The sequence below is a fragment of the Carlito syrichta genome, unplaced genomic scaffold (genome assembly GCF_000164805.1).
Source record: "Carlito syrichta isolate Samal-C Ts95f unplaced genomic scaffold, Tarsius_syrichta-2.0.1 Scaffold309725, whole genome shotgun sequence".
Classification (NCBI taxonomy): Eukaryota; Metazoa; Chordata; class Mammalia; order Primates; family Tarsiidae; genus Carlito; species Carlito syrichta.
In genome coordinates, this window is record NW_007253821.1 from 123,074 (window position 1) to 138,650 (window position 15,577).

Here is a 15,577-nt window from a genome sequence, read left to right on the forward strand (position 1 = left end):
GCTGTCTTTAAAAAAAAAAGAGATTAGGTTGAGTATCCTGGAATGATTTTCAGAGCCACACAATGAATGGGCCTCCAAGGGGGCTGCTGTTCCTGCTACGAACAGGAAGCTGCCTGTTGAGTCAGGATGCTTCCAGTGAAGCTACTGGCTCCAGAACCATGTCTCACACTCCGCTTCTTTTCCCACTTTGTTCCTTACGCAAAACTCCTGAGAATGTGTTTGATTGGCACATACTGAATCACGTCTGCATCCTAGCTCATGGGAATAGAGAAGTGCAGTGTTTAACTTTGCAACCTGTGCCAAGTTACAGTAGATGAACATGGAAATACCATGTGTGATGAGGCAGATCTCCAGTACTATGAGGAACCCAAAAAACCTGGAATTATCTTTTGGAGGGTGGGCCCATTGTAATACTCTTGGAATTTGTTCCTCTGGATCAAACAAAGTTTTTATCTGGAAGTTTTGAGAAGGTTGTGTTATGATCTGCGGAATAAACATCCCACGTTGTGGCAAACAGGCAGCTGGTTTTTCCGTCATGACCGTGCACCTGCCCACACCATGCTGAGTGTTCAGTAGTTTTTGACCAAAAACGGCATGACTCCCATGTCTCACCCTCCCTGTTCACCTGATCTCGCCCTGAGTGACTCTTTGTTTGTTTCCCTGGATGAAAAAGTCCTCAGAGAGAAGTGTTTTGCCAACGTAGAAGAGGTGAAACAAATTGACAAGTTCAAAAACTATTTTGAGGAGTAGAAAAAGTGTCTCAACAGGTATATTGCATCCAACAGAGAATACTTTGAAGGTGCTTGAAGATTAAACATGTAAGAATAAATGTACAAGCCGGGCTCGGTGGCTCAACCTGTAATCCTGCGTCTTTGGGAGGCTGAGGTGAGTGGATTGCCTGAGCCGGCAGGTTCGTGACCCGCCTAGGCAACTTGGCGAGACCTCATCTCTACAATAAATCAAAATGAGCTGGGTGTGGTAGCGTGCACCTGTAGTTCCAGCTACTCGGAAGGCTGAGGCGGAAGGATCGCCGGAGCCCAGCAGGTCGAGGCTGTGGTGGCCGGGAGCGGCCACTGCACTCCAGTCTGGGCGACAGAGTGAGACTCCAACTCAAAAAAAAAAGAATAAATGCACAATTTTTAATAAATAAATTCTGGGTTTTTTGGGAGGCCCCCCCCATATATGCCATAAGTACCAAACTGCTGGTAGCTCCAATGTACTCAGTGGTGACAGGCTAGATACAGGGTGGGAATGAGGAAATGGAAGAGATACAAATGAGTGGTCTGATAATCCAGTAACCCTATAAAAAGTCGAGGGTGTCCTGGGCTCTCCTGGAAGCGCCATGGACTGGGACTGGACAGGCTGTAGGGAGAACACTGGGCAGGTGGGTGTAGCTGTGGCCACGGGAGAGCCAGAGTATGCAGCCTGGGGCCACTGGGAGCCTCTTGTGCCTCTACTGGGCACATAGTCTACTGTGCCCTGGGGAAGCTGCTAGAAGCCACGCAGAGAGACCCATAATAGCTCTTCAGCAACTCCATTGGTGGGTCCCCCAGTGACTCCAGGACCCAAGCAGGGAAGATTCACAAAGTCCCTACTGAGCACAGGTCTTTGCAATTTGACAAGAAAGTCCTGCTGTGGACTGGGCCTTTCAAATCAATGGAGGAGACCATGCCAGACATTATCATCTTGGGATGCCTCAAGAAACAAAGCTTGATTGAAAGCTCGTTGCATAATGAATGGGCTCACACATATCACCTGCTTTGCAGTGACAGCATGAGCCAGAAGGGCTGCAGAACAACATGAATCCTTAACAAGCTAGAACATGAAGAAGGTGGCACAGGCGAAGGCTAAATAACATTCTTTGTGGCAGTATACACCTGAATACCATCACTGCAATCAGATTCAATACAATAAAAGGGAAAAGAAAATATTTTTTAAAAGCTGAAATGATTTCAGCACGACAGCTTGTTTTCTTACCATTGCACACTGCAGTACACACTTGATGTTTCTGAAGGGCCTGCAGAGTGCTAGGATCTGTGCTCTTGGGTACTAAACTCAGCCTGTGGACCAAATCTGGCCTGTCGCCTACTTTTGTGAATAAGATCTAATTCAAACACAACCACGCTCATTCGCTTAGGTGTTGTCTGTGGTTGCTTTCATGGTACACTGGCAGAGTGGAGTAGTTGCCACGGAGACCGTACAGCCTTTAAAGCCTAAAATATTTACTCTCTGACCTTTTACAGAAGAAGTTTGCAAGTAAATCCTCTGCAACCTGCAGCTCTGTAAGCCAGCGTTCCAGTCCTCTCTATACTTGTGAAGTGATGCCACAATCACATTTCTCTTCTCCCTCACCAAAGTGCTTCATTTTGGAGGCCACTAAATGAGGTTGTTGGCCCTGATCCCAGTAAAATAAGCTCTACTTCCTGACTCATCCCCACCTAAACAAACATTTAAGTTTGTCCTCAACAATTTTATCCTTTTGGAATTAAAGCAAATGCAGAATGCACAAAAGCAAGCCAGTCTGGTCATCAACTGCAGTGCTGGCGGTTAGAAGGTGCTGTTGGTTTGAGTTGCTTTCATGAGGTGATGGGCCTGATGGGCTTTGGGTTGGCCAGATCCCTGTGCTGTCGTCAGTCCTGGGCTGTATGTTTCTAGCTTGAGTGCACACTCAGGAGGATAGTCAGGATAGTGAAAGATCTGGAAAGCAAAACAGATGGAGTAGTGGCTGCTGAGGGCCTACTATGTTTTACAAGCGTTACTGACAATTTTCTAGGAAGTAGGAGTAAAAGAATTTGAATCTAACTTAGTCTACCTGTAAACTTGATGTTCTGTGATATGCAGCAGTGAAAGGGATTCCTATATCACGTTAGGTTTGGTCAGATGATGGCTGGGGTTCCTCACAATGTTAAGTTTCTATAGTTGTTTTAAAGTGAAATGTTATTTGGAAGTTTATATAGAAGACTTACTGATTAGGACTGGACCATGTATTTGTTACTATTAATGTAAAATAACAAACATCCCCAGCATACACATTGCCTTTATCGTAATCTAAGCAGCTCTTTAACCTCTCCAGGGTCTCACCTGTGGAAAGTCAGCCATAGTTCAGTGAGTGCATTGAGAAATGATGTTTGTTCGTTTCTTTCTAGGACTTGGCATAACTACTTTGCCTGCATCACTGTACCTTGGTTACGTTTTTTGAAAACTTGGTTATATTTTTTGAGAACTATAGTTATGATGGCTTAACCAGGAATGAAGAGATTTTTATGAATGACATTTTTCTCTTCATTTTGAGATGTATAGATTTGATGTTTTAAAAGGCTCTGCCCTCCTTGATTATAAGAAAAGCTTTCATCTATCAAATGCCCAGTTACCCTCTCTTCTCAGTGCTTTACATACATTATTTCATTGGATTTGAAAACAATCCCATGAGAATTACCCCTTTTTTTACAGTGAGCGAGTAACACTCCTGGTGAGAGGTTGTAGATTTATCCATTCACTGAATGGCCTCTGAGTATCCATCATATGCCAGGTAGTGTACTGGGTGGGAGAACTCAGGAGTACATGAGATACAGTTTCTACTGTGACAGATCTCAAAGCCTGGAGGGAGGTAGCTAGGTAAACAGGAATTGTGCTTACCATGTCAGAGTAAACAAAATTCAGGGTTCTCTAGGAGAGTAAGAGGGGGTGCCTAACGCTTTCTTGGATGGTCTAAGCCCTGACGTGAAGAAGTAATAGAAGGTAGTCAAGTGAAGAAGAGAAAAGAGTTTATCAAGGACGAGGAGCAGCTGATTCCTGAACTAGAACATAGGTCTTTCTAACTCACCATCTGGTCACACTGCTCTGTTTCTGGTTATAGCTTATATGAAGTAAAGCATTGAGCATGACGAGATATGAAATCAAAGGATGTGGTTCAAGTTTTAATTTTATCACTTCCTAGGAACACTATCTTGGACCCTCACTCCTTATATGTTGCTCATAGGACTGTTGTGAAGACTATTCTAAAAATATATGAAAGCATTTTTTCATTTTTTTTTTTTAGAGACAGGGTCTCACTCTGTCGCAGTAGTGTGATCATGGCTCACTGCAGCCTTGAACTGCTGGGTTCAAGTGATCCTCCCACCTCAACCCCTCAAGTAACTGGGGCTACAGACTTGAGCTACCATGCCTGGTCCCTGAAAGCATTTTGAGAATAGCAGTTACATAGATATTAGTTGGACATTTATCAGATTTTCCTTTAACACTAAATCTAACTGTGGCTTATTTGACATACTGGACATGGTCTTAATATTTTGCAAGTATATCCAATCCAAATTTTATAAGTCTAATCATGTTTTATTTATTTTAAGAGCTTTTATTTTTAGAGACAGGATCTCATTCTTTTGCCCAGGCTGGAGTGCATTGGTGCCATCATAACTCACTGCTGCCTCAAACTGCTTGGGCTCAAGAGATCATCCTGCCTCAGCCTCCCAAGTAGCTAGGACAAAAGGTGTGTGCCACCACACACAGTTTATTTTGTTTTATTTTTTAGAGATAGAGTCTTGCTATGTTGTCCAGGCTGGTCTTAAACTCCTGGCATAAAACGATCCTCCTGCCTTGGTCTCCCAAAGTGCTGGAATTACAGGGGATGAACCACTGTGCCTGGCCAAAGTAATTATGTTTTACATTTACTAGGGGGTAGGAAGGAATGCTGCAGTTATTTGTCTTCTATTCTGCGGGATGAATAATGACCTTTGATTTTTTTTAGAGTTTGGGTTTCTGTGTAGGTTCATGAAAGTGCTGCTACTGGAAATACATATTGTTTTAGGGACCATGTCATCTTAGAAGTGTTCCATAATAGAAACTTTTTCTTTTGGAATAAAATAATCCATTTTAATCTGAAACATTTATCTGGGATTGAAAGAAATGTACTTCTTTTCTTATGGGAATTTTTTACACACCAACCCTAAAAAACAAGAGGTTTCTTGGTCGATTTCTTTAAAATCCTTCTTTTGCTGTGCAACATTTAACATATAAGGAATAGCACCTGATTTGCAGTATGAGAACTAGTTCAGTAAAGAGAAGAGAATAAATGTTTGTAATAAGTAATCACCTAGGTGCAAAGATGAGGATAGCTTTTGAAAAGTCACCAGGACTTTGTACAGTAAGTTCCCTATATACCAACCTTCAAGTTGCAAAATTTCAAAGATGCAAGTGTGTGTTTACATGTTCAGTCACATAAATTAGTTCATATATCTGGCATACATTGTCACGTTCGTGTAAGGTACTGTACTGTAAGATTAAAAATGTTTTCTTTTTTGTGTTTTTTTAATAAAGTGTCATTTGTGTGAAAAGTGTTATAAACCTATTATAGTATAGTACTATATAGTCAATTATGTTAGTTGGGTACCTAGGCTAACTTTGCTGGACTGAAGAACAAATTGGACTTACGAACATGCTCTTGAAATGGAGCTTATTCATATGTAGGGGACTTATTGTACTTATTTCATATTTTCTAACATTCCTTGTTGCCCTATCAAGCTACTAAGAGATATTGATAATAAATCTGATGTTTAGAGATTATAAGAGGTTGAAAAAGTATGTAACCATAAACTATATTTGATTTGCACATCCCAAGTCTTTTTGATTATCTTTTAACAGTGATTTTTTAAAATAATTTTTAAATCCTATTGTGTAAACTTAAAAAAAAAATCACACTATGTATAATTATATTTTCTTTTACTATTTCAAAAATACTGTTCATTGGCATTGTGTGAGCAGCAGATTCCTGGAGGAGCTCCTTTACCCTGCCGGGTCATATCTGTTTTAAATCAGTTTTGGTCTTGTCTGTATTTGATGTAGTTTATAAATAAATTGAAAGAGTTTAATAGCAAATAAACAAATGAGGTGCAATATGATGTGGTTTTAAAAATACTTTTGGAGCCATGTCCTATTTTTGCTATTTATTAATTCTGTGACTTTGGGTAAACCACCGAAACGCTGGTCTTTAGTTTTATGTGCAATGAAATGGGATTAATTGCAGTTCATGTTGTGAGGACTAAATGAGTTCAAGCAAGAAAACACCTCACATACTATAGAAGCTGTTCTTTGTACCTTTCTTATTAAAAGAGTCCATAGTTATGATTAGGTCATAAGAGGGATTAGCACCCTTATAAAAGAGGCCTACAGGAGCCTCTGGGTGTTGTCTGTGAGGAACTGGGCCCTCAGTAGGACACCAGTCTGTGGGCGCCTTGATATTGGACTTCCTTCCCATCCTACAAAGCTGTGAGAAATAAATTTCTGTTGTTTATAACACATGCAGTTTATGGTATTTTGTTATAATGGCCAAACGACTAAGACATTTCCTCATGTGACCAGAAATTGGAGGTATGGTATAATTAAGGCAGCTTATTTGTATCATTAAGGACCCAGTTTCTGCCTCTAGATTTTTCTTGTCTTCATCATTGGCTTTATCCTAAGACTTACTTCCCTTAGAGTTACAGTTTTGCTGCAGTGGCAATCAGGGCTATAAGCATTCTTGCTCAGCCCAGTGAGAGACAGAGAGACAGACAGACATACCAGCCTGCTCCAAACATGGAATATAAGTCCTTCCATTTGAACTGATAAGGCTGACTTAGGTCACATATCCAGAGGGATAGCATGCACTCATTGACTTAGTTCAATTAGATTCTACCTGAAATTGGTTTGAGGACATATTCCCTTGAACAGAATTAGGGTTCAGTTAGTAACACAGAAGTAGAGAATGGCTGCCTGGGTAGGTAACCAATCGTGCTCACCATAATACCTTTTTAAACAATATTCTTTCTGATACAAAAAAAAATACTTCTTACTGTATACAAAACTTGGAAAATGAAGCATATTTGGGAGAAGGCATTCAAAAGCAGCCTAGTGCCAATATCCAGAGCCCCTTTAAAAATATTTTCTCTTCTACCTAGTCTTCACACAGTTGAGATCATACACTTTAAGCCATTTTGCACTTTAATGGCTATGCACTGTTTCATTGACTGGATGTTCCCTCATCTATTTAATAATTCTTCCACCATTGGATAGTTAAGTATTTTACTGAGTTTTTACTATAATAGTCCATACAACAATGAATATTATGGACATAAAGCATTTAATATCCATCAAATATTTCCCTTAAGATTATTTTTCAGCATAAAGCTATGGGTCAAGATATTTTACCATATTTGTGGGTTTTATAGCAGCATGGTTTTGTTTTCCAAAAGGGTTGTATCAGCTTAAACTGCTATCAAAGTGTGAGTGACCCAATTTTATTATAACTACTCCAGCATTCAGTATTGTCATTTAAAAATCTATGATGAATTTACTAGGGGAAAAATGGTAAGATGCTTCTAACATGATTTTTACGTTGGTGGCATTATCCTTATCCTGCATTTTATTTACTATAAATAAAATAGTTTTGGGGTTTTATTTACTATAGGGATCTGCAAAGACTTGGAGAACTTCAGTCTGAATTGGCAGGAATTGCTGACTTCTCTGCTACCTATCTTCAGTGTCAACTACTTCTCATCAAAGTGAGTTTGGATTCATTATCATATTATTTTGATGCTAAGAATGCACTTACATGGATCTAGCAGTGTGTGAGGGCATAAGCTGAAAAACTTATCGTAACGCAGCCACGTAGCAATGGAGAAATTATGTACTCTGCAGTGTAATTATATTTGTCTCTAATTAAAGAAATATTAACTCCCATAGGAATTTAAATTTTAGGCAAATTTTTGGAGAATTCTTTCATACTATATTCTTAAATTACTCATTTCACTTTGTCAAAGTTAAAAGGTTAATTTCTTCTTTTTAAAATCTAAATTCCATTAAAGAAAAAAGGTTCATTTCATTTCTCTTAAAAGGAGCTGCTTACTGGCATTTCATATTAGGTCGTAAGCTAATATGTGTACACAAAATTGGTTCCCAAAAAGCGATTTAGTCTTGCTGAGCTAAAAACCAGTTAAACTAGTTCAGTAGCTTTCAGCTTCTACAGCAGAGTTTTGCTATAAATTTAGAGTCAGGATTTAGGAGAGCCCTTCTCATTTGATAAACCTTTACCTTGGCTTTTAGTTCTGCATGTTCTTAGTCTTCAAAGTGATGAATTCACAATGATATTTGACCAAATTCAGAATAAGTGAGGGAGTGAAAAATTATTTTCTGTTATAAGATATATGAATTTGTGCTAAATGTTAGGGTTGTGGGTGTGTGTACATAACATATGAAGGTGTGTATACTTAGGTGGATTGGTATTGAAAGAGTTCTTGTTAGACTTCATATATTCTTTCAAATGTATATACCTGTGTAATTACCACCACAGGCAAGATACAGAATATTTCCATCACCCTAAGAAGTTCCTTCATGCCCCTTTGCAAAGTTGTTTGGTTTTTCCAAGCCTCTGTGAACTCCTAGGAGTAAAGGAGGCCTTTGAAAAGAACCTACCTTTCTATAGTAGCAAAAGTTGAGTGAAGGAAAGAGGAGCTCAGTTCTAAAATAAACACAGAACTGTGCTGGTTATGTGACGTCAAAGGGGTAACAGGGTAAGCAAGGGGCCCAGACCTAGAGCCCAAGGCAAGCATGTGTTTAATAATTGGGGAAGAACTAAATAAAGCCTGGCTCAGCACACAACAGTATATTCGATAGCCAGCAATGATCTTTATGAAGAATTACACAACAACATGACAAAATACTTAAGGTGTAATGTTCCCTTAAAAAGGGTAGGTGACCATAATCCCAAAAGACACAGTCCCAAATGCCATAATCACAAATGTTGAAATCCCCAAATCCCAATCCTGAAAATATAATTCTGGAAAAAATTATTCAAAAGATATTTATTTACATTTTAAAAGGAGAGTTGAGAAACTAAGAACATAACAGAACACTTCATAGACTACTTTATACAATTGGCAACAATAGCATTTTTGCAAGCATAAACACTCAGGTATACTAATGGCAGTCACCTGGGTATAACATTTAAAGGTAGAAGAACCATATTCATAAAAAAATAGGTCTGAATGCGTATCACTGTGGTTGGTAATTGTGTGCATCCAGCTTTATAACTGCAGAGAGCTGAATGAAATGCTGTGCCGAAGAACCTAAGTCTTGATGAGATTGAAAACCGTGATATGTCACCACTGGCATATGTAGTCTACCAGAGAGCAAAGATCATGAGAAATTTTACCTTTCAAAAACGCAGATGTACAAAAAGGACATCTCTTCATTTATCGAGGAGGTTTTAGCATTTTGAAGTATATGCACAGTACTCACACACACAGTCAACGTTATGAGAACACACTTTCATGAAGTCAAATTTCTGATGTCCAGGCAGCAAAAGAACAGTCTGTACTGACTCTGAGAGTCCATCCTGCCTTCTGCATTTGTCCTCTCCAGACCTCTGGTTGATTGAATGGTGTCCACCAACATGGAGGGCAGATGTTCCTCACGTAGTACACTCAGACTCACACACTAATCTCTGGAAACACTCTCACAGCCACACCCAAGATAATGCTTCACTGGGTTTCTAGGTATTCCTCCAGTCAAGTCGACATCAAAAATTATGTCCACAAACCCACCCCTTGTCAACTTGGCACCCACACGCCATCTCCTTAAACCAGGCATGCCCAACCCTCAGCCCGCAGACCACATGCGGCCCAGGACAGCTAGTAATGTGGCCCCACAAAATCTCTTAACATGAGTTTTTAGCATTTGTTTTCTTCATGACCCCATGCATAATTCTGTTTTTGAAGTTCACAGTCTGCCTTGTTGATGAAATTGCTTTTTGGCAGCACATACATTTGTGAGCAGCTGTTTTCAATTAGGAAGCATATGAAGAGCAAAATTTGAACTAACATTTCTAATGAGCACCTTGAGAGCTCACTAAGAATTGCAGCCACTTCCGTCCAACCAGACATTGATAGTGTTGCAAAAACAAAATCAGATTTCCCACTAGTTTTATATTGTTCTCATTTTTCTAAACTTTATAATAAAAAAATTTTAAAAATAAAAGAAGTCTTAGTGTATGTGTATATATATTACATAATGCATGTGCAGCCTAAGACAACTCCTCTGTATTCAGTGCGGCCCAGGGAAGCCAAGATGTTATACACTCCTGCCTTAAGCCATACTTAATTTTCAAATAAAGATAGCAACAAGGTAATCATTCTGTCTAACATGATGCAGCTACCATGATGCAACTATCCTGCATACAACACTAATTTGTTCCCCAGAATTTGACTTTTGGAATTTCAGCATTTGGGTTGTTGATCATTTGGGATTATGGCATTCAGGATTTTGTCTTTCAGGATTACGATACAAACTCTCTAAAATATACAAAATTACTTCTAACATGCATATAAGAAATAACTGGAAGTAAATATAGAAGATATTTCTATAGTCAGTAGTCTAGATTTGCTGTTTAAAATGATAGCCAGCAAGATACATGTGTCAACTGAAATTAAGGTTGTTGAGGCAGAAATAATTTGATAAAACCTTTTTAGCTAAATTTGAGTACTGACCTAGAACAACACACCAACAAAGTTGGGCGTGTCCCAGAATCTGTTGCAATTGGAAGCCTTTTATGAGAAAGTTTAGGGGAAGGGAGGGGACTCCTCCTGTCACCCTTGTCCTCCTTCACTAGAGTTCACTGGAGGACACAACACAGAGGTTATGATCATTGGCTACAGGTAAGAACACACAGGGTAAAATGTTTATGTGCAAAACAAATTGGTAAAGCTTCATTTATCAGAAACAAATTTGTGTCCTTTTCAGTGTCAGGTTACGTATTCATAAGCGTGTCTGTAGTTTGAGGGACTCATGATAAGATTCTTTACTCAGGGTCAGGATGTAAGCCATCAATCCTAAGACCTTCTCTAGGCAGTTTATTTGGAAGCCTGTCAACTGTGACCTGTACCTTATCACATGTGACTGTTGAGCATATTAAATGTCATTAGTTGAAACTGAGATGTGCTGTAAGTACAAAATACACACTGGATGTCTTAGCATGAAATGATTTTTATAGTATGAAAAGAATAAACTGTCTCAATATTTTTAAAATATTGCATGGTGAAATGATAATATCTTGGATATACTGTGTTAAATCAAGTTTTTAAAAACATCAGGCCGGGCTCGGTGGCTCAGCCTGTAATCCCGTGCCTTGGGAGGCTGAGGTGAGTGGATTGCCTTAGCCCGTGGGTTCGAGACCCGCCTGGGCAACTTGGCGAGACCTCATCTCTACAATAAATCAAAAATTAGCCGGGCATGGCAGCGCGTGCCTGTAGTTCCGGCTACTTGGAAGGCTGAGGCGGAAGGATCGCCGGAGCCCAGCAGGTCGAGGCTGTGGTGGCCGGGAGCGGCCACTGCACTCCAGTCTGGGTGACAGAGTGAGACTCCAACCAAAAAATAAAAAAAATAAAAAAAATAAATAAATAAATAAAATAAAAACATCAATTTTACCTATTTTAATTTTTATATATAATATTTAATTTTTATATGTAATTTTTATAATGTTTAATGTGGTTACAAGGAAATTTAAAATTATATAAATGGCTCATGTATTTCTGTTGGACAGTGTTAGTGTAGGTTTTCTGTAATGTCTTGGTTACATCTGCTATTAAAAAGGACTAAAAAAATAGAGGCTGTAGCAGAGGTTTAGACAAGAGATGAGGTCATATATAGATGAGTAGATGAGGAGAGAGATGGAAGGGAAAATCTGTGGCTCTTAGTGATGGTTTTGAATGTAGAGAGAGTGAGAGAGGGAGGATTCTAGGTAAAGGGTTTGATCTCTGTCAGGAAAATGATGGGGATGGTTATTCAAAGCATAATGAGCATAGAGGCAAAGTAAAAGAACCTCACAGTCAAGGAAGAAGGCAAGTGAAAAGAACTTCACAGTCAAGAAAGAAGAGTCTGGAAGAAGAACCTCACAGTCAGGGAAGAGTCAGTGAAGTGGCCCTGGGCACGCGAAGGGCCCAAAGCCTGGTACACTGGCTTGCCTGCATATGCTGGTGAAGCCTTCATGGTTCCTTGTACTCTGCTTCCAAGCATTGATCTGGGACACAAGGTTTTTGGGTCAGGAATTGAATTGAATGGGTGAGAACTGATTTAGCCCAAACCATTGGTCTCCTCTTTCTCCATAAAAGGCAGGGCTTATTGACTTAAAAGAATAAAATTAATTGAGAAGTCCTGCTCATGGTAGACATTCAAGGCAAAACAAAAGCATAAATCTCAAATGATATGCCCATCTTTGTGACCTCTGTATTCTGTTCTCTCCTGATTTGTCTGTGTAGGCCTTGCAGGAAAAACTATGGAATGTGGCTGCCCCTTTGTATTTGAAACAAAGTGATTTGGCCTCAGCAGCAGCAAAACAGGTAAGTTAATTCAGACCTTCCCCTCAAACAGGTCTCTGTCCAGGAATTGGCCAGTCCTAGGCAGAGCCAGAGGCCTTTCCGAGGCTCCATGCCTCTGCAGTGGCTTCCCTAATTTCAAGCTATGAAGAAGTTAGTGATATAAGAAGGAGCATAATTAGGGACACAGCACTGCCTTTGGAGTTAGGGGACCTGGGTTCTCGTCCCTGCCTCTGACTTGCTGAGTAGATATCGAGCAAGTTACTTAGCTAGCTTCCCTGGATTTTTTCCTCTTCTATAAAATGTGGCAGTTGAATTAGATGATTTCTAAGATTCGTTTTTGTTCTAAAGTGTTATCAATTTTTATTTCAAAAGTAACTAAAATCTTATAAATATTATCATGAATTTTTCATCTAAAAATGTAGCTGAACTCATTTGTCTTATTGCCAGTTGAAGAGCTTATTTGGATAGAACTGAGTAAGAACTTAAGATCCTCTAGGTTTGATCTGGGGCCACAGACTTTTTTTTCTGCACTTATTCCCTTCCCAAATTCCCTCAGACAGGCTAGGTTCATAGAGCAGTCTGTCTAGATGACTAACATATGGTTAATGGCTTCTGATGCTTAATTCTTCAGTACTTCTTGGGGACTGGGTTTCCTTACATAATATATATTAACTTGTTCCCTAAGCACAGTGAGTTTGGTTTAGGATAACAAGTAGTGCTTCCAGTGCTTTGCAGTTTTATCAGTGATTAAACTTTCATATCATCACATCATCAACTAAGTTAATTTTACTACCAGATCAAAGTCTTTTTAAAAAAATTGACAAGATAATTTATTCTCTTTTCACAAGACATACTATACTAATTTCTCTCAATTTCTCAAATTTTCTCTTAATACTTAAGGCATAGGGACTTAAGATCTCAGTTTAGCATTTCATCTAAGATCATTTAATAGTAGAATTCTGTGTTGCTCTCAAGTAAGACTGTGATCTTTTTACTGATTGTTAATTTTCTTTATAGATCATGGAAGAGACTTACAAAATGGAGTTCATGTACAGTGGTGTGGAGAATAAGCAAGTGGTGATTATACATCACATGAGGCTGCAGGCCAAAGCTTTGCAGCTGATAGTAACAGCACGAACTACTCGAGGGTAAGATGTAGGGTCGGCCAAAAGGTGTGGCTTGTTCCTTTCAAAGACACTTCCCAAATGCCTTCTGACATCTCATCAAGGTTTATGATAAGGAAAATGGGATTTAGGAAAAATTAGCTAAGGGAAGTGTGGTATGTTCATTTTTTCAGATAATCCAAGTCCTATTCTCAGATCAGATGAGAACCTTGGAAATCTTATCCTCTCTCTCCCTTGCTGAAAACCCTGCAGTGGCTGTCCATTACCTGCAGCACAGCACAGGGTTACATCTGGCAACAGGACATTCTGTATTGGCCTACTTGATAGATTTAAGAAGTTAGTGCCAAGAACCACTTTGTCTCTTGGACTAGTAAGCTTTTCCCAGGCAGTAGAGACAAATTGAGAGGATGTACTGTGTAGTTAGACTACTTTGTTCCAATCGTGACTTTCCTACCAGGTAGTCATTTGATGATAGACAGGTTTTTTTAAGCTCTCTCTGCTTTGTTTCCCTAACTACAAATGAGAATGATCTTCTCATGGCATTTCTATGAAGAAGAAGTGGGATAATACATGTAAAAACACTTAGCATAATACTTGGTACATAATAAGAGCTCAATGTAATTGTAGCTATAAGGCTTTCTAATAATGGGAATTGCTGCACTTCCTTTTTTTTTGGAGTTGGAGTCTCACTCCGTTGCCCAGACTGGAGTGCAGTGGCCGCTCCTGGCCACCGCAGCCTTGACCTGCTGGGCTCCGGAGATCCTTCCGCCTCAGCCTTCCAAGTAGCAGGAACTACAGGCGCGTGCTACCACATCCGGCTGATTTTTGATTTTTGTTGTGGAGATGAGGTCTCGCCAAGTTGCCCAGGTGGATCTCGAACCCGCAGGCTCAGGCAAACCTCAGCCTCCCAAGGTGCGGGATTACAGGCTGAGACACCGAGCCCGGCTGCATTTCATTGATTCTAAGATACACTTCTTAAAAATTAATGTAACTTCTGTGAAATGAGATATTTTGTTGGTATACAAAGTTTAATTGAAAGTGTTGTTTTTAGCATTTCATACAATGAAGGTCCATCTTAAGAATAATATCATATATTTGGCACAGTATAATACTTAGATAACTCATTGCCAGCTCACAGAATTTCATTTTTTAAAAATATTTTTTTTTTCACCACATCCTCTCCAGCATCTGTTATTTTTTGAGTTATTGATAATGGCCATTCTGACTAGAGTTAGGTGGTATCTCAGTGTAGTTTTAATTTGCATCTCCTTGATGATTAGAGAGATTGAACATTTCTTCATGTGTCTGTTGGCCATTCGTATGTTGTAGCTTTACAGAGAAGTATCTGTTCACATCTTTTGCCCACTTTGTAATGGGGCCGTTTGTTTTTTTCTTTTCAGCACGTTTGAGTTCCTTGTAGATCCAAGATGTTAGGCCTTTGTCAGACATGGAGATGGCAAATACTTTTTCCCAATCTGTGGACTGTCTACCTGCTCTCTTGATGGTTTCTTTGGCTTTGCAGAAGCTTGTCAGTTTAATGAGGTCCCACTTGTCTATCTTATCTCTTATGGCCTGTGCGTTTTGGATTTTGTTCAGGAATTGGATGCCAGTTCCCATTGCCATAAGGGTGTGTCCTGCATTTTCTAAGGTTCTTATGGTTTGAGGTTGTACATTTAGGTCTGTGATCCATTTAGAGTTAATTTTTGTGTATGGGGATAGATAGGGGTCTTGTTTGAGTCTTCTGCATGTGGTTAGCCAATTTTCCCAGCACCATTTACTGAATAGGTTCTCCTCTCCCCAGTGGTAGGTGGTAAAGGCTTTGTCAAAGATGAGTTGGTTGAGAAATTGAGGTTTTGCTTCTGGAATGTCAGTTCTATTCTGTTGGTCTATATGCCTGTTCCTGTACCAATTCCAAGCTGTTTTGATTATTGTAGCTTTATAGCTACAGACTTTATAGTAAAGTCTGAAATCTGGTAATGTGATAGGTGGGAGTGTAAACTAGTGCAGCCTCTGTGAAAAGCAGTGTGGCGATTCCTAAAAGCTCTAAAAATCAACCTTCCATATGACCCCGCAATCCCTCTACTGGGAATATACCCTGAAGAACTCAAA

At 39.5% G+C, this 15,577-nt stretch overlaps 1 protein-coding gene across 1 annotated transcript in view; it reads left to right on the top strand.

The window, feature by feature from the left end:
* The window catches only part of INTS4 (integrator complex subunit 4), a 127,016-nt gene that overhangs the window by 95,117 nt on the left and 16,322 nt on the right, over positions 1-15,577 (top strand). Inside the window, exons 16-18 of the mRNA XM_008067632.2 lie at positions 7,442-7,535; positions 12,285-12,365; positions 13,362-13,492. Coding sequence (XP_008065823.2) covers positions 7,442-7,535; positions 12,285-12,365; positions 13,362-13,492 — 306 coding nt within the window. The remainder of the gene's footprint in view (positions 1-7,441; positions 7,536-12,284; positions 12,366-13,361; positions 13,493-15,577) is intronic.